The 23,305-nt window shown below is 33.4% G+C and overlaps 2 protein-coding genes across 2 annotated transcripts; one reads left to right on the plus strand and one right to left on the minus strand.

Moving 5' to 3' along the window:
* The first annotated feature begins 3,165 nt into the window (after positions 1-3,165).
* LOC142626227 (putative sugar phosphate/phosphate translocator At3g17430) lies at positions 3,166-9,179 on the plus strand. Its single transcript, XM_075800023.1, has 10 exons — positions 3,166-3,382; positions 3,633-3,921; positions 4,035-4,142; positions 4,877-4,908; positions 5,031-5,081; positions 6,128-6,189; positions 6,268-6,529; positions 7,013-7,278; positions 7,388-7,482; positions 8,760-9,179. Exons 2-10 carry the CDS (start codon positions 3,838-3,840, stop codon positions 8,940-8,942), a joined length of 1,143 nt encoding a protein of 380 aa, XP_075656138.1. The 5' UTR covers positions 3,166-3,382; positions 3,633-3,837; the 3' UTR covers positions 8,943-9,179.
* A 1,221-nt stretch (positions 9,180-10,400) lies between these two features.
* Positions 10,401-17,717, minus strand: LOC142625662 (putative plant SNARE 13). The gene is made up of 10 exons (XM_075799336.1): positions 17,153-17,717; positions 15,043-15,135; positions 14,286-14,379; positions 14,038-14,075; positions 12,646-12,743; positions 11,526-11,605; positions 11,401-11,457; positions 11,227-11,319; positions 11,043-11,117; positions 10,401-10,926 (listed from the first exon to the last, which is right to left on the minus strand). The coding sequence occupies exons 1-10, from the start codon at positions 17,227-17,229 to the stop codon at positions 10,822-10,824; spliced, it is 810 nt and encodes a 269-aa protein (XP_075655451.1). The 5' UTR covers positions 17,230-17,717; the 3' UTR covers positions 10,401-10,821.
* Between the last annotated feature and the right edge of the window lie 5,588 nt (positions 17,718-23,305).

Here is a 23,305-nt window from a genome sequence, read left to right on the forward strand (position 1 = left end):
ATTTGAATCATAAATTTTCATTCTTCTTTAACACACTCAAATTTCTTGTTAATCAAATGTTATTACTGTTTAGTCCATAAATTCATTGTTTATGTATAATTTTGAAATATTTAAAAAAATGCCTTGAAATTTAAACTTTTTACAATGGGATATATTGATCTCTGGTCATCTTGAAACTTTGGGAGCATGAAGTATATAGGAAGAAATGTAATCCAATAATACATTTAAACATATTATATATATATATATATATATATATATATATATATATATTAAATAATGTAATATTGCTAAAAGTTACTTTAAATATAATCTGAATCCAACCCATATATTTATTTATTTGGAATTTGTTTGTTAACAATTTTATTGCAAATTTTAGCATAAACAACCACCAAACTTTTTTTTTTTAACGTTTCAACCTATAACGTTCGCTCCTGATGATAACTATTTATCATCAAACCAAAACACCAATCAGTTTTTAGTGTAGGCGGGGATTGAACCCCAAATCTCTTATTCAACCATTAGAGACTTTACCACTTGAGCTAGCTGGAACCCATAAACAACCACCAAACTTGAACACCTACCTAAACCTAAGACATTATTCTACATTAAGTTATAACCTTTTTAACCTCACATTAAGTTATAATTTGTTGAAAGCATGTTAGTGTAGATGAATTTCTTTCTTCGCTTTTCACTTGATACCCCTCTCTCTCTCTCTCTCTCTCTCTCTCTCTCTCTCTCTCTCTCTCTCTCTCTCTCTCTCTCTCTCTCAAAAGTCTAGTGAAACAAAAAGTTCATAACCATTTTTTCATGACTATTGAAATGACATATTTTGATTGGTAGATAATAATTAAATATGTTGTTAATGATGGAATTATGTGAAAGTAATGTTTCATTATTCACAACTTATCATCTTAACAAATTGTGAAAAAGTTAAGATTTTCATTTTTTTTTTCTTTCTTTGTGTTACCAACAGTTAGGTTTTAGATTATTTGGCTAAATTTTTGTGTGAAAACTAAGTGTTATAAGTGTTCTATTTTAATTAAGTTTTGTTTTGCATTAAGTCAAGTCTAGAAGCAGCATTGAAGAATTCAAGTTTCAAAAGGCTCACTTGAGCCGAGATATTCTTACTCAAGCAAACATGGTGAGATCCTTGCTCAATCTTTGCTAAACAAAAAATTTAATTTAATTATGAGTAAAATATTATTTTGATCCCTAAACTTTACCAAAAATTCATTTTTCATCCCTAAACTATTGAAAATGTTTTACTTTATCTCCTTAAATTTTATTAAAAGTTTGTTTTTCGTCCCTAAATTATTGAAAAAAAAATTTTTTTTTTTCATCTCTATTTGTTTCCTCTAAACTATTAAAGAAACTCTTTACAAAGTTTAAGAATAAAAAAAGAACTTTTTAAAATTTAGGGACTAAAAACAAATTTTGGTAAAATTTAGGAACCAAAATAGTATTTTAGCCTTTAATTATTAATTCCAAATTTAATTCTCAAAAAAAAATTTCAAAATTTAATCATAATCAATAAAATTGTACACTGCTTAGTTATGTGGATTGTGGGGTCTAAACCAGATTTTTTGCTAAATGTTGCTCTAAGAGTCTATTTGTAAACAACTTATTTAGCTGAAACTGAAAATTTTTTACTGGAAGTACTATAAATAAAGCTAAAAGTAAGACTCATAAATAGTACCAAAAAATGTAATTTGACCCATAAATAGTAATAAAAATAAGTTAAATAGTAACAAAAATAAACTAAATAATAAATAAATAAAAAAGTTACCTTTTTGGGCCAATGCCCCAACCTAAATGTCTCAACTGTCAACTGTCAAGCAGGGGTACTCGGTGTGGAAAAAGACACACTTTCATGTGGTCCGGTCCGCTACAGCCTAGCCCACCTGAACAATACCGATAAGAAGCCAGCCCAATTCTCATCTTTACCTTATCTAAAATCCAAAATGAAATTAGCCCAATGTTTTTTTTTTCCTTCAATGTAAATAGTAATGAGTTACTTGCTTTATTTACTTATTTTTGGCTCTAACTTAGAATGCATATAAATATAAATAGCCACTGTGCATTGCTTGTAGATTTCATATTACAGTTTTCTTAATTTTTGTTATGATACATGGTTTCCCTTTTGGTTATACTGTTAACACATAATTTGTCATAGCCTAGAAAGCATAAGTTATAAATTCATTATAATTATTAATTAGAGCCCATTGAAACTTATATATATATAAGCCAAATCGACTTTCTAATTTGTATCCACATCAGCACGTCCCTATTTCACATCCTGATAAAACTCAACATCATATATGATTGTGGTGTGAGTGAGCCCCTAAGTCTTAATCTATGCTCCACCATCGGCATTTGACACATAGTAGGTATAACAGACTAAAGGGCAGTAGCAGAACATGGTAATCATCTCATAACATACAAACAAAACTAAAGCCAAAGTCACACACAACAGACACACTTGTTACTTTATTAGGCATGGGCGCATGGCTAAGATCCTAATATGAGGGAAGAAAAATAAGGTTCACACTTCACACGTTCACATCACATTTTAGAGTTCCAAATAAAGGCCAGCTGTATTGGTTTATTTATTTAGATATAATACGACTTAAACCTAGTTGTTTCATAATAATAATAATTACTTATTAACGAGTTTGATTAAGCTTTGACACGATTTGATCTAATATAAAAGAGTTTACCACTAGTTTACATACTAATGAGTTTTGATCCGATCCCATATAAGAAACTTTACCTCCAATCAAGATTTTATGATGTTACAAACTTACGATATTGACAAGAATTGATCCCATATTAAGTATTTTCTCTTCTTTTTTTTAATATAGTTACAATAAGATTTGAACTTATGGTGAGATTACTCTTTACTACCACACTATAAGATAGAAATTTAATGAATCAACTAAAGTACAATTGATAGTGGTCCATAATTAAATGGTGAAAGAAAAAATTGTGAATGGCTCGTATGAATTGATTATCCTTAATATCTTCATCATTGGTCGTAGGAGTTTGTGGTCCGACCCAGATTAAAAAAACAAGAGTTGTGGTCCGACCATAACTTCACAAAATTGGATTTGGATTTAGTCTTGTTGTACACAATTTACACGTCAATGACTCAATATTGTTTTGGCCTTTGGGACCCCAAAACCAAAACCAAAACCACGCGCCTTATTACTGAAATTAATAAACCCCTTATTTTCTTCTTCTGCTTCTTCTTCTTCTTCTTCTTCTTCTTCCTTATATATTATTATTTCATTCACCTTCTCTTTCTCTGCCTTGTCTGACTGTAAAAGCATAGGGGCTTATACCTTGCTTGGATTTCATTTCAGATTAGCAAACTAAACGGGTTCGTTTTGGAAATTCCTCGTTTTTATCATTCTTGTAAATCAGATCACTATTTTTTGTTATTCATTGAGTATTAGATCTTTGATTTTCTTTACTTTCCTCACATTATATACCATTGGGTAACTTTGTTTATTTTGGATCCACTTTTGAACTTTCTCTTTGGGAAATTTGGTTTCTTTTTCACTTTCAATGCTTTGTTTCACTGTTTCTTTGGAAAGTAAAAACTGGGTTTTGTTCTTTGCTTGATATAGGTTCTAGCTACCAGTGAAGCCACAGCAGCCATTGGAACCAACAAAGAATATGACTTTGCTTTGTGCTTTTAGATAGAGGCATTGACTTTGTCTTGTTTTAGTAACTCATTGTGGTGAGAAGATGGTATTAGACTCAAGGATTTGATAGCAAATTTGGTTCATTTTTGTTGCTGTTGTTGTTGTGAAAACAAAAGAATTGAACACAATGATTAACAAAACGCTTGTGCTCACTTACCTTTACCTGCTAATCTACATTTTGCTTTCATCTGGGGTCATTTTGTACAACAAGGTACTCAAATTTTTTTTTTGTTCTTTTTGCTATGTTTTTCTATATCTTATTTCAAGCTTAGAATTTTATATTATCAATTATTTGTATTTGGGTGTTTGAATCTTTGTTTGCAGTGGGTTCTGTCTCCTAAATACTTCAACTTTCCGCTACCTATAACACTTACAATGATTCACATGGGGTTTTCTGGAGCTGTCGCGTTTTTGCTTGTTCGGGTTTTCAAGGTATAGGCTTTGTCTTATGTGAGTGTGATATTGGATTTGACTTCCTTGTTTGTTGATAGTGATACTGATAGATGTATCTATTGAATCAAGTACTTATTTTTGTATTAGCGGTTGCATACAGCTATGGCATTGTTGATTCTAGGTGTGATTTCCTATTTCATGTAATGCCAAGCACAGAGTTGGCTACAAAATATGAGCCTACTGTGATGATTAATTATGTTGTAGGTGATGTTGTTCTAAATTATAAAAATTTATAGTGATTCAGATTATGGGAAATGAACAGGAGACCATTGATGTAGAGATGTCACCTATGAAAATTTTCAGACCATGGTTTATTGTGGTTCTAAAAGAGAAATCTTTAAATCCTCGATTTACTATCTTTTCTGTTATATGTTATAGCGTTACTCATTTTTGTTCATGCTTTATGCTCCTGTCCACATTGCTACTTATAAAATGATCAGAAGTACTATTATTGTGCTTGAGCTACTGTTGCTCTGCAGCCTATGCTGCAAATCATGATTCCACTGTTAATGGGTTTCTTCTGTACAGTAGCATCCTTATGCTTAAGTAATTTGTGAATCAAAAAAAGGAAATATGGAATTCGTCTCCAAAATGACATTTCCAGTTTTTTGTTTGGGGGGGGGGGTTGTTTTATATTCTTTCTTTTCATTATTTAATGATGTTTTTATATTAAATGCTTAGAGTGATTTATTTATATTTTTTTTAATGTGCAGGTCGTAACTCCTGTGAAAATGTCATTTGAAATGTAAGAAATAGTTTCTCAAAACCCCCAACCCAACTCTTCTCCTCTTCCATTCTTATGATTTTTTTTTCCTCTTCTTCATTTGTCCATTCTCTCTATCCTAAAATATCTTAATTGGTGTACAGATATGCAACATGTGTTATACCAATAAGTGCCTTCTTTGCATCAAGTCTTTGGTAAGCAATCTAATATAACTGGACACTTCTTTTGGCATGTGAAATGGTGATTCTATCATTAATGAAGCATAAGTATGCATCCATGTATGTGGTTTAATCAGTGTGCACTGTCGAGGGGGTAAACCCCTTTACCTTCTTGTTAGATCTGATGGTTGAAATTGGTTTTGTATATGTACCTTTGACTTCAAGCAAATTAAAGACTCAACCATCTATATATGTAACCACGAAGCAAAATTGTATTGCTATTTTTATGAACAAAACTGGTATGTTCTTACATTCTGCTGAGGATTTTACCAAAATAATTAGTGAGATGCTATACCTGGGCCACTCTTTCTTTCCCTTTTTGAACTTTTGTGCCAGATTATAATCGGGCTGCTACATGCTGTAAAATGTGGAAATTACTCTGAAGCTTTGTATGTTTTAATATATAGGTATTCTTTCGGCCTTCATTAAACCAGCTTTGGGCTTCGAGGTTTTACAAATTGATTTTTGCTTCGGTTTTAGGTTGTAAAGTTAAGCTAAAATTGTACAATGCCTCCGCTTTGATAATTAGCTTTGCGTTTAAAAATACACAAGCTTTTTTTGTTTTTATGTATTATTTTTATTTTATATACTAATGTCTAAAAGATATCTGGTGTGGATCCATAGTATTTATGATTTTAAATTTTATGAATTTGCTTTCTTGTTTGGGCTTGATTATGTCAATTGGTTTTGTATAAAGTTTACCAAATCTTTATCTCGTCATATTTGATCTCGATCCTTCTTGTTTCTATAGTTTCTTGTAAGGGAACCTTTGTTACAATTGCACTTTATGTGTTGAAGCTTTCTTTAATGACTCTTTCATAGACAGTAAATTTCCTTTAAAAAAGAAAGTAAATGAAAAACAAAATGCACTTTATGCATGTATGGTTGTATTTCAGAGGATAACTTTGGTGCTAGTAGGGCCAGATAGTGGCTTATTTGAGGTTTGGACAGTTATGCCTAAATGGTCTAAATGTTCCTGAAGGAATAATTATGATAACTTTGTTGTCCTCTTCTCATGACAGGTTTGGTAACACAGCTTACTTGCACATTTCTGTGGCCTTCATTCAGATGCTGAAAGCATTAAGTATGACATTTTTTTTTCTTACTACCATGTTCTTAACTCTATTAAATGGCTGCTTATATGTGAGTTTGGATGTTTCAGTGCCTGTGGCAACATTTGTCATGGCTATTGTGTGTGGCACTGACAAACCAAGGTGTGACGTATTCTTGAACATGTTGCTGGTCAGTGTTGGAGTTGTCATTTCCTCATATGGGGAGATTCATTTTAATGTAGTTGGTACACTTTACCAGGTTACGGGCATCTTTGCAGAAGCTCTCCGTCTTGTTTTAACACAAGTCCTTCTACAAAAGAAGGGCTTGACACTAAATCCCATCACCAGCTTATACTACATAGCTCCATGCAGGTATTTTGTTTTGAAGCTTCTGGATTTTATTTTAGATAATTAATGTAAATGTCTGATTGCTGTCTACAAAAATATATAGAGGTGAACCATATAAGTGAATGCCTTTTTTTAATAGAAGGTATAGGTTAATCTCGATTGAACATTGTAATTTGATGTATAAAAATCAGAGTTATATGGTGATTGATATATATTATTTAGTTGTTACTGGAAAATGTGTTAATTCTAAATAGTGCAATTTATATTGCTTGAATGTGTATTTTAGTGGAGAACAGAAATGATAGTCTTTACTCTTTAATGGCTATATAAATGATACATCCACTAGAATGTTTTTTTTTTTATTTTAAAGATCCATCTTTAAGACCATGTAAGTTTGTTCTTTTTTTTTCCTATCCATAAATGTATATGCACAATTCTTTTTAAGGCACTGCCATTGATGGGTGTTGGAAACATACTTCTCACTTTTTGACACATTGGCGTGTGCAGTTTTGTTTTTCTGTTTGTGCCTTGGTATTTACTGGAGAAGCCTGAGATGCAAGTTTCACAGATTCAGTTCAACTTATGGATCTTTTTCTCAAATGCTCTTTGCGCGTTGGCCCTGAACTTCTCCATTTTCTTAGTAATTGGTAGAACAGGAGCAGTTACCATTCGGGTTGCTGGCGTTCTGAAAGACTGGATATTGATAGCCCTTTCAACTGTCATATTTCCAGAGTCCACAATAACAGGGCTGAATATAATTGGCTATGCAATTGGTAACTCTCTATCCATATGAAGTACAAGCTTTCAATCTCAGAAATATTTTCTACCCCCTTTAAAACCTTAAAAGTTTACCTTAAATTTCTCTTTCTTTTACCCTTGCAGCCTTATGCGGTGTTGTCATGTACAATTACATAAAGGTCAAGGATGTTCGAGCATCTCAACAACCTGCTGAAAGTCTTCCTGAAAGAATTACAAAGGTCAATCTCATAGATTACCCCTGATAATATTCTGTTCAATATATTTTGTCCCTTTAACCAAGTAGGGCAAAATTAGGTATAGTTCTTTAGATGCTATACCTTAGGTTCCCCAATTATAATCAGACACATGTTTGAATTTAATTGGGGAACCAAGTTACAACATTTAAGAAACTGCACCTAGGTTTTACCCAACCAAGTATATCCTCTTCCATAAAATTTGCCTTCTCAATGAAAATGCTTCAAGTGTTCATAGAATCATCACATGCTTGAAACAATTAAAGTCTGATGTGATTTAATCTGCTTGCTGTGCTTGTATAATTGGCTCATGAAGCTGACATAAACCAAAATTTTAACAAAATCAGTCTCTAGGAATATGAATCTTGTGAGTGGAGAATGTGTGGAAACTCATAATGGGCCAGCTCAGTTTGAACTGACACTTAGTTGGCAGGAGAACAGTGAAATCTCTAGGGTGAAACTTTTGTACATGTGCATGCTGTGCCATCCAAAGACTATTGGATTACATTCAATCATAGCTGAACCTAAATCTTCCCTTCTGGAACTGCCAATTAGTGTTGTTTGTTAACAAGCATATATATGATGATAATCTCAATAATGCATTTGGGATTTCTAGTTGGTGGTCATATAATGATATGTAGACATACCCAACAACTATATGAAATAGTTTTTTTTTTTACTCTTTGACATGATTTGAGATGCCATCTACAGATTTTATTATTTGACATCAGATCTTTTAACAGATACATCAATCCATAGGATTCAAATTTTAGAATGTTATTTATAGGGTAAACGACAATACCTCCCTTTGCAATATTACATTTTCAACCAAATTCACAGAAATTGGTATTAAAATTACAAAAATACCCCTTTCCCTTCCAAAGGGGCAAAGACTCATAACATGAAGAAACGAATATTTTTGTCCCTTTTTTTTTGTTGCTATTTTCTGTTGATTAATGGAAAACATGACATTGCAATTTAGCCCAAGGTACAAGGAGGTAAAATTGTAACATTTGAAAAGTAAAAGGTAAGCTGATAATGACCCTTTCATGGAGGTATTTTTATATTTTGTCATTTACCCTTTTTTATATATTCCCAGGAAAGCTATCAAAGAAATGGCAATTACATTATTAGAACCACACACTCACTCTCTCTGAGAGGGTTTGTAGGTTTCTTGTTCATCTAGAATAGTCAACATTTTTTTATGTCAATTGAACCTTCCCTTTGTGTTACAGCTGTGTTTTCTATTTTGGGTAATGCAGGATTGGAAGTTGGAGAAGAAGTCATCTGATATTTTTGTGCCAAATAATAGCAGTGATAGCAGCAGGGGAGGCAGTGGAGGAAATGGTGCTGCATCCGATTTGAATGTTGATGTAGAAGCACCTCTACTTTCAACGTCAAGGTTATCTCATATCGGACGTACGCATCTCATTCGTGATCCATAAAAGCCTAAAATCGGCATTAGAGTACATTTATTGGAATAGGAAAAGAAGTAGAGGAAGCCAGTTCAAGTGCACCCTAATCCTTCATTCTTTCCGGGGCAATGGATTTACACTTTTGAGAGTAAAGGCGATTCATTTGTAGCATGTGTAAACTTGATTTGCCAGCCTTTTAAGTTTTGTAGTTGGGACAATTGGACGAATCAACCATAATATAATCAAGGCTCATGATTTGGTGACCCAGTTTGTACTTTGTATATCTCAGCCGATGGAGTTGTTTTCTTCTTATTTTTGATCTATCAGTTCTTAGCAGTATCCTATTTTTACTATCACCAACTATTCAATCCTTCTCACTCACTAGTCACTCCTATGAAACCAAGTTCAGAAGGATCAAAAAAGAGGAAAAATATTCTCTTACACATTTTACTTTCATTATTTTAGGCAATATCCACAATTGATGCGTTGATGTACACATTGTAAAAAGCGAAAATGAATTTTCCTTGTTTAAAAACTTGAAAGTGGATGTGAAATTATCAATACCCTAGAAAAATGTAGTCATTCACAATCGGTGAGGATCCCTCAAAAAAATGAGAATTGAAATGAACTTTTCAGGTTGAAAGTGGATATGAATAAGTGGATGTGAAATTGTCATTACCCTCGAAAAATTTAGTCATTCACAATCTGTGAGCAAGGGTCCCTCAGAAAATGAGAATCGAGTGAGAGAAGAACTTTTCCGGTGGTTAATGGACTAACGCTTGCACCCGTGAGGACCATGATCACAAAAGGGAAGGCGAGTCCCTTCTTTTTATCTCTAAAAAGAGTTTAAAAGGTGGTGAAAGTCTCAATATCAGCCACATCTTCTATTATCATGCAATCCAAACCATTTGTCGGCAATACTTTCTATTTCTAGTTTGGTAAAGAGACTTGTCGACACTGCACTTTTTGAAGGCACTTCCAAGATGGGTCCAAGGGGTAAAATAGTAGATCAACCATTCATGCCATCAAGGCATAACCAATTGCTCCTTTATTTAGCTGGCGAACTGGGCAATTCGTTAAAAATGAACAAATCGTTGGGGTTGTTGGCCTGTAACCAACAATCTTTGCCAATTCAAGCTCGTACTGGCTTGCAAATGCTAATTCAAAGCTTAAAGCCCATACCACCCAACCGACCAGCTCTACTAATTAATTTGACACTCCCAAATATACTAGTGGGCTAAACCACCGCAAAAATGTGAGGAAGAAAATATATTAACTTACAATGTAACATTTGAGTGGATTGCGGTAACACAAACATATAATGGAAAAACTGTATTATGATTACGTCTTAAGTTAATAACTGAACCACCACGACTATCTAACCTACAACCAGCGAACGAGACTGAAGCCTAAAGAGTGAATGAACGAATCAGGGATTTGTAAAGAGAAAAGAACTATAATGAACACGAGCTAGAATGGGAGTCTCGCTTTCAGGAGGAAGAGTGCAGCATAATTTTATACATGTCAGACCCATAGTCACTGACCAGAAAATACAACAGCGCGTATACACACATTGAGACGAACATACATTTCCTTCAAAGGGACATGTAGAGTGGAATTTCACAGCAGCCTTCTCTTTCTAAGACTACAATAGTCTTGAAAGGTTTACACAGAGAAACCATGGAATTCAAATGAAAGCAAAATGGATTCATGTGATTTACACATAAAAGAGAATCACAAACAGGATATGCACATATTAGGCAAGAATATATAAAATCATGGAAATGTGAAGAAAAAAAAAAACAAAAAAACAATTGATGCCCACAAACAGCGATCCTCTGGCCTCCCTTCCCTCAACTAGAACATGAATCATAACCGGGTGGAAAACTGCTTCTCTGAAATAATGAATCTAATTGAAGTATTCTGCATCCCTCAGATATAAAAGCCTCCTTGTGGGAGCTGGAGGTGCCAATCCTGGTATGGCCCTGATGTTTTTGTTATTGGGGTTCACAATCTGAAATTTTACACATTTCATAAAAGGATAAATGAATTGATGAAGTCATAAAGTTTGTGCATGATGCACGATGGTAAGAAACATACAGCAATAGATAGATGACTTAAAGAGGATACCTTGACAACAATAATGGCTATTACACCACAGACAATAAGTAATAGAAAAAGCATGATGCACTTATCTGTAGCCACCTGAAATAAATAAAATTTGGTTTCTAAAAATATAATTCAGATAACTAGCTTGCAGAAAATAAATGGAAAACGAGTTGCATTTAGATACGGGAATGAAAAAAGAACTAACCTGCCTACCAATCTCCTTCACAAGCTGGGAGGCCTTCTTAATTGAGAAGTTAATTGTATCCAGCTCATTAACAATACGGCCCATTTGTTCAGTCTGCAAAATATCAGATCAGAGTTCAGAAGGCTAAACACATGGGAAGAGAAATAATTGAGATGATTGAATGGTCACACTTACTTGACCCTTTAATTGAACAGCAGTTTCAGTTCCCACTTCAATTGTTTGTTCAACAACCTGAGGTAGCCCAAGAGTTAAGATTGCTGGCAACAGAAATTTTAGCTAAGTCATTTTCAAAAGTTCACCTTTTTAGTGCGTTCAATGGTTTGATCAGTCTCATCCATTGTCTTCATTCCAGCATTGACAAGTTCTTGATTTGACATTGCTACAGGGCAAGACATGTCAAAGTTGTTAAATAGACCTATTGTTTGTGAACCACTAAAGAAAAAAATCCATATATGCATGCATAAAAATGTGCATATAAATCCAAGGGTAATATAATCTTTTGATTTTTTGATTCACATCCATTTTGTAGTCAGATGAATTTAGGGAAGCTTATTACAATCATTTATAAAACATCATTATTGCAATCAAGTGTTATTTAGTGTATGCCACAAAGAAACTCCTGCATCGAAGCTTATCTCACATAAACAAGCAGTAATCTCAAATTCTCAGGAAGAAATCAGGACTTATGAAAGCCAATAAATAATGCAAGACTTTTATACATGTAATAATGCAAGGAAGACTTGGGCGTTGGGTGAAGTACCTTAGTTAAATTTGCTAGATAACCAAAAGCAGCACTCTTGAACACAATGTTATACAAGTAAACATTCACTGGGTTTTTTTTTTTTTTCCTTGATAATTATATATAAACATTCACTAGCTAAGGAAATTATTTCCCCTCTTCTTTCAAATTCCACCCAATTTTCAGCTCAGTCCTGCCTTGATCTTCAAAAGTTTCTTTTTTTGGTGAACATAGGGTGTCTCCAACCCATTCTAAGACAAGACTACTCCCTTGGGATGCACACAATCACTCATTCTTTGAAAGCCTTCAGTATAATCAAGTGCAGATAGCATCAGTTACTTTGCAATATACTCAGAATTCTTATCTATGAATGTCAATCTATTTTAAAAACTTTTTTTTTGATAAGTCAATCTATTTTAAAAAACTTAAGGTCGTGTCAGTTATCATTTCATCAATTGAAGCTTAGGTGAAAACGAAGATTGGCATAATTATAGTTGACATGCACACAGTTGATAAACAATATATACCACATATCAAATTGAAGGTATGTCACACGGCACAAAGTAAATGAAGACAAGTCACATATTCATCAACGTAACATATTGGCAGCTGTTTTTCCCAAGTAATAATATCAAATAAGTGGGAAGTAATCTGCAAATCTAAGGGGAGATAGGTCTCACCTGATGCTACTTGAAAATTGTCATCAGCTGTAGGTTCACTAACTCCTGCTCCCATATCAAAGAGCTCCACTTTCTTATTACCAAGGGTACTCATATACCTGCAGCTCAGCAAAATAGATTATGATATACATAATCAAAGGCCAAAAAAATCAAACAGATGAAAAGTGAACAGAGCTTTTGTGAGTTTGGCAGACTGAGTTCTATCATCAAGTAATCCGTTACTCCCTTTCTCTCAAATTGTTGATTATATTTAGATTTTTTTTTATAGGTAATAACAGTTTCATGATGGTGAACAGAATGTGCTTGACACAATTACAAACAAATCAAAGAGTAGAAAGAACTAACAGCTCGTAGGAAATCAGAAATAAAAATACATCTGCGTAAAACCCCAAATCCGAGACCACTTGAACAAAGTCCCATCTATTACAGACTTCAAAAGATCAACATGTCTCTCAATATCTTCAAAATTACGGGTATTTCATTCCCTCCAAATTAACCACATCAAACAAGCTGGTATCATATACCAAACACTGGAAGAGTGTTTCCCCAACCAATTCCTTCATGCAAAAAGAAGAGAAGTAACCATCTTTGGCATCACCCACTGAATCCCAAACATCAGAATAACTTTACTACATAAAGCATGAGCAAACTTACAATGGAACAAAAGATGATCCACCTTTTCCCCATGACAACGACACAAGCAACACCAACTAACTAGGGGCAGATTCCTCTTAACAAGGCTGATAGTGAGAATTCTACCCCAAGCTGCCGTTTTCAAAAAGAAAGACACCAATTTAGGTACCTTTACACACCAAATGCTCTTCCAGGGGAAATGAGTAGTAGGAGGGTTTGACAAAGAATTATATAAAGAGCATAGGTCAAAAGCACCATTCCTAGTCAGTTGCCAGACAGACTATCAACCCCCTCACCCCTTGGCATTTTGGAATGAATATGCTAAAAAAATGTATACACTCTCTCCAACTCCCAGTTTAGAAAATCCAACTCTTTAAGGGAACATCATTTAATATGTTGTCTTTTAGTTAAAAAGGTATAAGTTTCCAAAACTACCCTCATTAATTTAAACTCTAGAAAAAAAATTGTATTCATTTTTAAAATAAAGGGATACAATTGAAATTTTATTTATTGACTTTTTAAAGAGGACTACTTTTTGGGACATCCCAAAATGGAATAGAGGATCAACAATTTGGGACAAAGGGAGTTTAATTTTTTGGATTAAGTTACATTAAATTAGCTACCAAATTACAACTGTAAAGCCCACCTGTGCTTATACATTCTTGTTTCAAGTATCATCATTCTAAAACAATAAATTACACCAGACAAAACAGATCCAAAGACATGACCTCTAAAAGAAAAATGAAAACTTCAACTTACGTTTTTCTCAATGCCACATATGAATTCAGCTCTTTGATCTGCAAACAAAAAGTGTTGCACATACAGCAGAGTTTCATAAGCACAAACACAGATAGGACCAAAGAAATTAGCAGTATCATGGCAATGAAATAAGTAGCCCATCATTTCATATCATGTACAATGGACCTTACATAAAAGCTTGTGTCTCTATTATGCATGTGCATATTCATGAGACATTGTGCAAAACATAAAAGGTTCCAAATACTGACCATAGATTGCTTCTCATCATTGAGTTGCTTATTAACCTCAGGAGGATTTCTGCCTTCCTCATCTTTAAGTTCACGATCAAACTCCTTGATTAATCTGAAATAATTTATTAAAAAATAAGTATCCAAAATGTATAAATCCTGGACACACTAAGCAGAACTGTTATGCAAACTATTCTTCATTTTGAGTTTTGTACTTTTGTTAACATTTTATGGTAAATTGGAAAATAATCCAGAATTAGTTCCTTTCTATCCCCACCCATCGGCAAAACCAAGACGGGAAATCTTCAGCTTCTGAAACCTCCAATGGTACTTGAAACCCAAGTTCAACACACAAGTGATGTGATGAATGAATAACCAGATCAAGATGCTAGGCTGTTTTTTGTTTTATAGCTAGGCTTAGGGCAGGGCAGGATCACATGATAAAGAAAAAAAGCTCTCATGGTATCCAGGTATCAGTAGTCTTTCTTGATACTTCTGCTTTTTTTTTCTTTGAATACTTTCTTTTGACAAACAAACTAGTTTTGGAACGCCAAAGTCAGCTTCTGGGGTAGTAATTTAAACTTTAAAGAGCAAAGCTCATAAACATATTGTGATAAAATTGCATTTTATGGGGGATGTTTTCCTCTATGTTTACCTTCTCTTTGAACTTTTTGTTGCCAAAAGGATATAATTCAATGCTACATATAAAACATTCAAAACATCCATTTCCTGAATATATATATATGATCAGACATGAAAAGAATGACATATGGCATACCTTTTACACTCCCTCATCTTTACTGTAAGTTCCTCCAGTTGTTTACTTTGTCTATTGGAGTCTTTGATCTTATCCAGTCTTTGGAAGCCATTTCTGAATGCAAAGAGGTACATGTCACATAATAATAACAGAATTATCCCAGCAAGGTGTCCAGATGCAGATAGTCACTGAAGAATGAGAAGTATCTATCCTGCCGCACCCAAACAAAGGGGGGGGGGGGGGGGACTTGAATGGAATTAACATTTATTCTGATACTACTAATCTTAGAAGAAATTGATAAACAAATTTTAAAATAATAATAAGAACATGGTCTGCAGTATTCATGTATATTTGGCAATCACCAGCAGGAACAAGGGTATTGAGAGAGTATACAGCACTAACGAGTAATACATAATGGCTGCATCTACAGAGGCAGGGCATAGAATCGATGAACAATTACAGCTCATCATTTAAAATAAAATAAAATTACAGCTCAACAATTTATTCATTTATATAAAACCAAATCACTTAGTAAGTGGGAACTAAGAGTAAACCAAAACTCCTAACTCACTCGAATAGAACAGTAGACTAAGAAAGCATTCAAAATGATAAACTTATAGAACTATTCAAATCATATATTTATGATAAATTACCCTACAAAAGGAAAATCATGGTCAGTTGCTTCCATGGTGTTACGCACGAAGATAACAAATAACCACTTTCTTCGAGTGGTCATAAAGACAATTATATAATCTGGAATATCATCGACCTTTAAGAAAATACAGGTCTAACAATTCAAGAAAAATACTTAGTTGAACTGGCACACATCTAATAATGGAAAAGGTTACAAGATCTTTGAAAATTGAAATAAACATGGTTCACTTTCGCTTGAGATTGTGCTCCCTGATTGGGGCCCTAATAAAACTATAAAAACTTAGCTATGTCAAACCAAGAAGATAAAAGACAAAGAAAAATAGAGAACGACGGTTTTCAAAGAATTGGATGATATCTAGTACATAAGGTGGGATTGGGATGTTTAATGAAATTGGGAGGTGGAAAGTGCTGCTACTTTAATCGCACCAACTCACACTAAATAAAAATTATTTTACTGCAGATAACCATCTACTAATATCAACAAGGACACCAACCTTGTGAATAGGAACTTACTGTAATCCTTTCAACACTTACATGAGTTAATGCACTTCATTGTCTGATATACCCAAGGCATATTAACCTTCAATAATGTACCACCATCCTAACAATTCAAAACTTCATCCTCGGAGCTAATATGCTTTCTCGCATTCTTGTATGATTATTACTCATCCACTTCAGCCCAAGCACCTTGTAGCTCAATCGGCACCTCCTGGTGTTTCCAACGGAAATGTTCGTGGTTCAAATCCCCACACCCCCAATTATCAAATTATCACAAAAGAACGTTACTAATCCACTTCAAGCCATCTAACTCTCCCAGAAAATCCACTACAAGTTTCTAAAAGAGAGGCCTATGCATTCCTATACTATAGCAGCAGTCAAAATAAAAAAGCTTCAAGCAATGTATCTGCTCTCCTTCTGGAAAGTACCACAATTAGATTCAACAAAACATAGCCCTTTTCAATGTCTAATTATCTGAATCCATCCACAATTACGTTCCATAAAACAATGTACCACACTCAAAATTCTTTTGACATTCCAATATGCGTATAATATTGGCAGCTAGGAGAGCTCAATATCACTTAGCACTACACTATATATATTATTCATACATTGCATTGCTAAAATACAACACTTTTCAGGAAAAAGATAGACCATCTTCAGCACCAAAGGCACAACACAGACGCATCATAAACACTTACTTCTCATAGAGCTAAATTTACTCGATATTTATCCGTACAACTCTGTTAATAAGTTAACAACAACGTCTATCACTCTCCAAGTACATCAAACCTTAAGTTAATTGTTTAATATACAAAAAGCACATCCCTCTATTTTGAATTCCATACTTTGTATTCATAGAACAATTCACAAATTCAACTAAAGCATACAAGCCAGATCACAAAGATTCAAACTCATAAAACCCATAGCAATAGCTCTCACATTACAATAAGAGAGAGCGAGAGAGATGGGAACATACGCTAAGGCACGGAAATTATCGCGGATTTCACCGTGGATCTGCTCCAACTGAGGGCTCATCGGCAAGTCGGCCGCCATTGTCGCTGGAGATGAAGCTCTCCAAAAACTTCCGGCAAATCGATCTCACCGCAAAAACCCTAACTCCTCCGATTCCAGAACCTTCTAGAACATCAACAACCTATTGATTTGCTTTTCCCATGGAGGTTGTTGATGGAGGAAACAAACAGGAAATGAAAAACAAAAAACCAAATCCCTAAATCGTTTCAAATTTAGGGAAATCCAAATTTGGGGGAAAATGCAAAAGAGAAAAAATTTCAGAAGGCGTGGAACGAAGAGAAAGCAGAGAGAGAGAGAGAGAATGGGAGAGAAAATCGCTGTCTGGTAATGATTTTTTTTTTGTTTTTATTTTTTATTTTTTTTATTAAGCGAGTGAGCTATTCGGCTATTCATTCCAATAATTTTGATTTAAAAATAAAATTGCATGGGTTAGCACTTAGCTGTGCGACTTTGTGTCTAAAGTTGAGCCGAGACGGTTAGTTCAAGAAGGTGGAGAAAATATCATATCGTGATGAGTTGGCTGTCGCTTGTCATTTTTGCCTTTTGCCAAATATTGTATCAACTGCTTATTCATGGGTAATGAGTTGGACGATATTTCTTTTTAAATTAGTTTCAATGAACATTTTATTTGTTTAAGTATGATTTAATGTTTCTTCTCAGGTCTAAATTTTTTTAAATATGTGTTTTATTTATCACTATTTCAATTTAAACCAAACCTTTTAAGAATCAATGAGAGCTTATGGACTAAGATTTTCAACAAAAAAAAAAAAAAACTGCAGTTAGTTGTATTAAGAAAAAGACTAATATTCATTAAAAAAAGACTAACATTGATTAATTTGTATTCTCTAAAAATTCATATGATCATATCATGCAGATGGTTAGAATGAGGCTACTTTACTTTTTCTTTTTTTATCAGAAAACATTAACTTTATAACTACGAAACAAAGATTACATCTTGAATAATAACTTGCTCAAAGAGCCACGAGTCTCTCCAATCCAAGTTGAGAAATCAACAATGCTAAAAGTATGTTTACTTAACAAGTGAAGCTAGTCTATTTTCTACCTGCCCCACATGAGAAAAATCAACTCTACGAATATCATGTAAAGATGAAAGGATCATATATAACTAGGGCCACCGATGCAGGGCAGGGGAGATGTTTTCTTAGCCAAAGCTTGGGACATTGTCAATGAATCACCTTCAATGATAAACTCACAAATCTCTAGAAAAAAAAAAAAAAGTTTCAAAGCCTTAGCTTCAATCTCAAGAGCACCAAAAGGAGCACAAACTTTCTTGCTAAAAGCCACTACAAGCTGTCCCTTATCATCTCTAATAAGAACCCCTAGACTTGCTTCTTTCTAAGTAGCAAAAACAGCATCGTCAACATTAACCTTGAATAATGGCAGTGAAGGAGGAATCCAATTTGCTGTAGCTGGTGGAGAAGACTGGAATCAAAATTAGAATTAGCAGCCTAGTACTCATCTATATAATTGAAGCACCACTGAACAATAGCAACTACACTTTTTGTTAGGAGACTAACTACTTTGATGTATGTACTGGTACTATCATACGAGCATTGTATGTTAGCATTGTTAATTGAGTAGTTGATGTGCTAAGTTGTATTCACTTAGTTAGTTGAATTATGTTAGTAAGTTAGTTTAGGCGGAAAATGAGACTGAATTGTATAAAAAGATATTCCAGATTTTGAATGAAGTTTATCCAGATAATTAACCAACTTTGTTCTTCCTATTCCTCTCTAAGTCTTTATTCTATTCTTCTTTAAGTCTTTCTCTTGCTAAGGAGGTGGTTACCCTCGAAGTAATTGACAATTTTCTCTCACATCTATTTCCCTTTCTTCCATTCTAGAATTGCCAAGCTCTTAACACTTTTCTTCCCCCCCCCCCCCCCCCACCATTTCAGATTTCATTCTTGTTGTTCCATAGAGGCTAATTTACTTGTGAACAATAATTAATAGAAAAATGTTATGTACATACAAATTTTACGACAAATTTTAATTGACAAGTTGTTACAGGTTTTTAATTTGAATCCACAGTTAAAATTATTTTTTTACCCACTAGCAACAAAAAGTAACAATCATGGCACTTTTCATAATTATGGATATCCTTTTGTACTCATGAGCTACGAGTCATGCATGTGTTTTAATAACTCTTGAAAGTCTTTGTCATCAATTTTCATCAATAATTAAAGGTAAACTATTTTACCTATAACACTCACGAATTTTTCCTTTTTTTTTTTTTTATAAGAGCATTCACAGTAAAACATTTAAAAATTTTAGCTTTTAACAACTCAAAACACTATTTTATTTATTTTAATCACTCACTTTATAATACATCTTACAGCAAAAGTTTTATATTAACATTTAACACATTAAAATAATATATCTATTACAATAACCAACAACCACAACTATCAATACATTAAAATACTTTTTTTCTTAACACTCTACATTAAAATATAATTTTTTGTTTTGAGTTTTGAGCTACCGTGGCAGCCTAGTGTAACTCAAAGTTAAATTTTTTTTTTTTTTTTTAATTTAGTTGCTTTGCTGTAACCACAATTTTGGAGAATTGGTTGCTAAATTGACTTTTTTTTCTTTTTTTTTCAATTTAGCAACCTCGCTGGGATGCTCTAAGCTGCAATTTCATTCAACAAAGATGAACAAGGAGACAATCAACCTTACATGCCGAGTCGAGGTCTCTTGAAAGTTTGTCTTTTTTTGAAAGTTTGTCTTTATTAGAACATAAAGACACTATAATTGAGAGAGAATTTTGAAGCGACCGTCAGCTACAACAATTGGTAAACTATTTTTGTTGTAATTTTAGCAGTGATAGAAAAACTAACGTGGGGAAAAGACAATTTTGAAAAAAAAAGAAAGATGAGAAATTAAGGAGATGATATCGTGAGATATGAAACACCATAATAAGTGAGTGATATTGAGGCTTAAGTTAGCCAACGGAAACAAGGAAAACGAAGGAATAATAATTTGGAGTTTGGAGGTTGAAATATAAATAGAGGAAGTTTTATAGGTGGAATGCGCTGTCTGATCCTGTCTAGGGTGGGGTTCGAGTGGGAGTTGGTGCGCAACTTTTCTTTTATTACTAACGACTGGAACTTCAAAACTAACGCGCTCCTTTGCGTCACTTTCTGTTGGACAAATAGAACAAAATGGCTATTATAACCTCTATAGCCAGATATACCTATGAGAGTTGGTAGAAGCACCAAAAGTTTTATTCAAATCTACACATTGGATTATCGTCACAATTTATCAGTGTGACAAATGGTAAGTGGTAAAAATGTGAGCTCATTATTTTTGTTTTGCTGCTCATTATTCCTTACGTGAACAAGTTGTAAAAAAGTTGTGAGTTTTGTTGTAGTAGTATCATTATTATATTATTCACCTAACTTGATTTCACCACCAAAACAAGGGAAAGAGTATATCTATAAAAATTTCAATGTTGTTTGAAATGTTAGTGCCTATGTGCTATTGCTTCACGACTAGTGTGGCTCTCGACTTGAGCCTCCCTCTTCTCTTTTATAGAATACTTTTGCCTTTCTCGAAAGTCTATTGTCAGCTTTAATCATGGTTTTATCCATCCTCCATAGGTCTCACAATTGTATGGATATGTTGTGTCTAGGACATGTATGGCTTAGATTGGTTGGGTTGGAGGGTTTTTCAACCCAATCTAGTCATTTGAATGTAGAAACCACCTTGTCTCATTCATTCATTTAACCTTATTGGGGGACAAAACTCTCATTTCACAATTTGAGAGTAAAATCATAATTTGGTTGTTGGATCTCTAAACTCTTCATATAAAACTCCGAATGATCAAAACTATTAGAATAAAATTTATGGCCTAATCAATAAGTTTTAATGACTAGTATGCATATGCATGATTAGACTTGATCACATATGAGAATAGATAACTATGATTGGTTATTGAGGGAATTAATTTTAATAATCAAATGTCATAATTATATGTAATTAAGCTCAAAATAATCATAAGGATGCATTCACTACATAAATTAGGGCAGGTAACTTTTTGAGATTATGAGTTTAAATTAAATGATCAATTAACATCCTTAATTGTTTTTTTTTAAAACTAATTCTCCTTAAGTTGGGAAGAATAATTAATTATTCAAAAAACCATAAAATTATTTCCACATTATTTGACTCTAATGGCCTGTTTTGGGAGTTTAGAGAGGGAGGAGAGTAGAGGAGAGTAGAGGGGAGGGGAGTAGTGGGGAGGAGAGTAGAGGAGAATGATTACCCTCCACCTTGTTTGGATGTTTTTATAATTAGTAAGGGGAAGGGAGTAATTAGCCCTTCCCCTTGTTTTTAACATTGTAATTTTATAAATATAATAAGGGTAAATTAGGTAATTTACTTTATCAATAATTTTATGTGCTCTACTCTCCCTCCAAATCTCTCCAATTTGGGGGAATTAAAAATGAGGGGGTTGGAGGTAGTTGAAACCCCTTCAAACCCCTTCAAACCCCTCCCCCTCCTTCCTTAAAAAACTCCCAAACAAGGTAATTGAATTACTCCCCTTCCCTCTACTCTACTCCCCCTCCTTTTTTAAACATCCAAACAGGCCATTATTTCCACATTATTTGACTCTAAAATAGCAAATTTTTAGGGCCAAAATTGGATTATAATTCAAAAACTTAACAAAAAAGTTATAGCAAAAATAATTAGTAGCAGTTTTAGGTTCACATTGCGGGACAATTTTGGCATGGTAAAAGTTTAAATTTGCAATAGGCTATTTTTGTAAAAGTTGTCACATTTTGAGTTATCTTTCAAATCAAACCTTTTTCAATTCAATTTGATTTTTAGCAAAACGTTATGGACAAAACACTGTCAGGTTTTCAGGGCTAAAAATTCGGCTATGTAATTTGATTTTACTTACTCTTATTCAATTTGTTAGAAATATGTGGTTAAATGATTAAATTTATTATATTCCTATTTCTTTAACTTTTCGGACAATTAATAATTTATTATGGTACCAGAATATGAGGTCTTAAGTTTGATCATTATCTCCTCCATTCTACCTCACATGCTGGGTCTTAGCTATTAAAAATATAGTTTTAGTCCACACATGAAAAAAAGTGTTAAATATATATAGTTAAATGATTAAATTTATTATATTTTAATTAGTCAAAACTCATTCAAGGTCCTCCCCTAGAGTTCAAAGCACACCATTCTCCTAGAGTTTTTAGAGGAAGCTTCAAAGTACAGCCATAAAGCTGTTGTTTAAAATCCCACATGCTAGGTCTTAGCTATTAAAAATATAGTTTCAGTCCACACATAAAAAAAAAGTATTAAAAATATATGATTAAATAATTAAATTTACTATATTATTTCAATTAGTCAAATCTCATTCAAGGTGCTCTCCTGGAGTTCAAAGCACACCATTCTCCTAGAGTTTTTAGAGGAAGCTTCAAAGTACAGCCATAAAGTTGTTGGTGGTCCCTTTCCCGTTATGTGACTAACTCTTTAGTTGCATTTCCCTCTATACTTCCAGCTTTGAAATCTCAAGAAATTAAAAAAAATAATAAAAAATAAAAACCTCATTTTATGCAAGTGGTATTTCTTAGCTTTTTTATGCATTTGATCAAGATCAAATGAGGTCTATAGGTACAAAAAATTTCATCACTAAACTTCACAATTTCGTTGCTAAACCTCACTTTTTGTTGCCTATTTATTGTTACCAAATGTTTTGGCAACAAAATTTTTTGTCACTAAATAGTTTGATAATTAAAAAAAAAAGGCAACAAAATTATTTCATTGCCTAATATTTTCCTCACAAAAGGTTGTATTCCGTGATGAAACAATTCCGTTGCCTAAATAGTTCTATTCAATTTATTTATGATTTCAAGAAACATGTTTTGTCGAGATGACATGGAGTATTTAAGATTGAAGCATCTATTGTTTCTAAGGAATGAATCATATGATGTTCTTTAATAAATTCATACTCTCCCATGATTTTTTTTCTTTTAAATAATTTACATTATTACGCATTGTTCTTGAGCTAATTCTTATGTTTGTGTGATATTCTTGAGAAACTAATATGCTAAAGC

Source organism: Castanea sativa, chromosome 2 (genome assembly GCF_040712315.1).
Source record: "Castanea sativa cultivar Marrone di Chiusa Pesio chromosome 2, ASM4071231v1".
Taxonomy (NCBI): domain Eukaryota; kingdom Viridiplantae; phylum Streptophyta; class Magnoliopsida; order Fagales; family Fagaceae; genus Castanea; species Castanea sativa.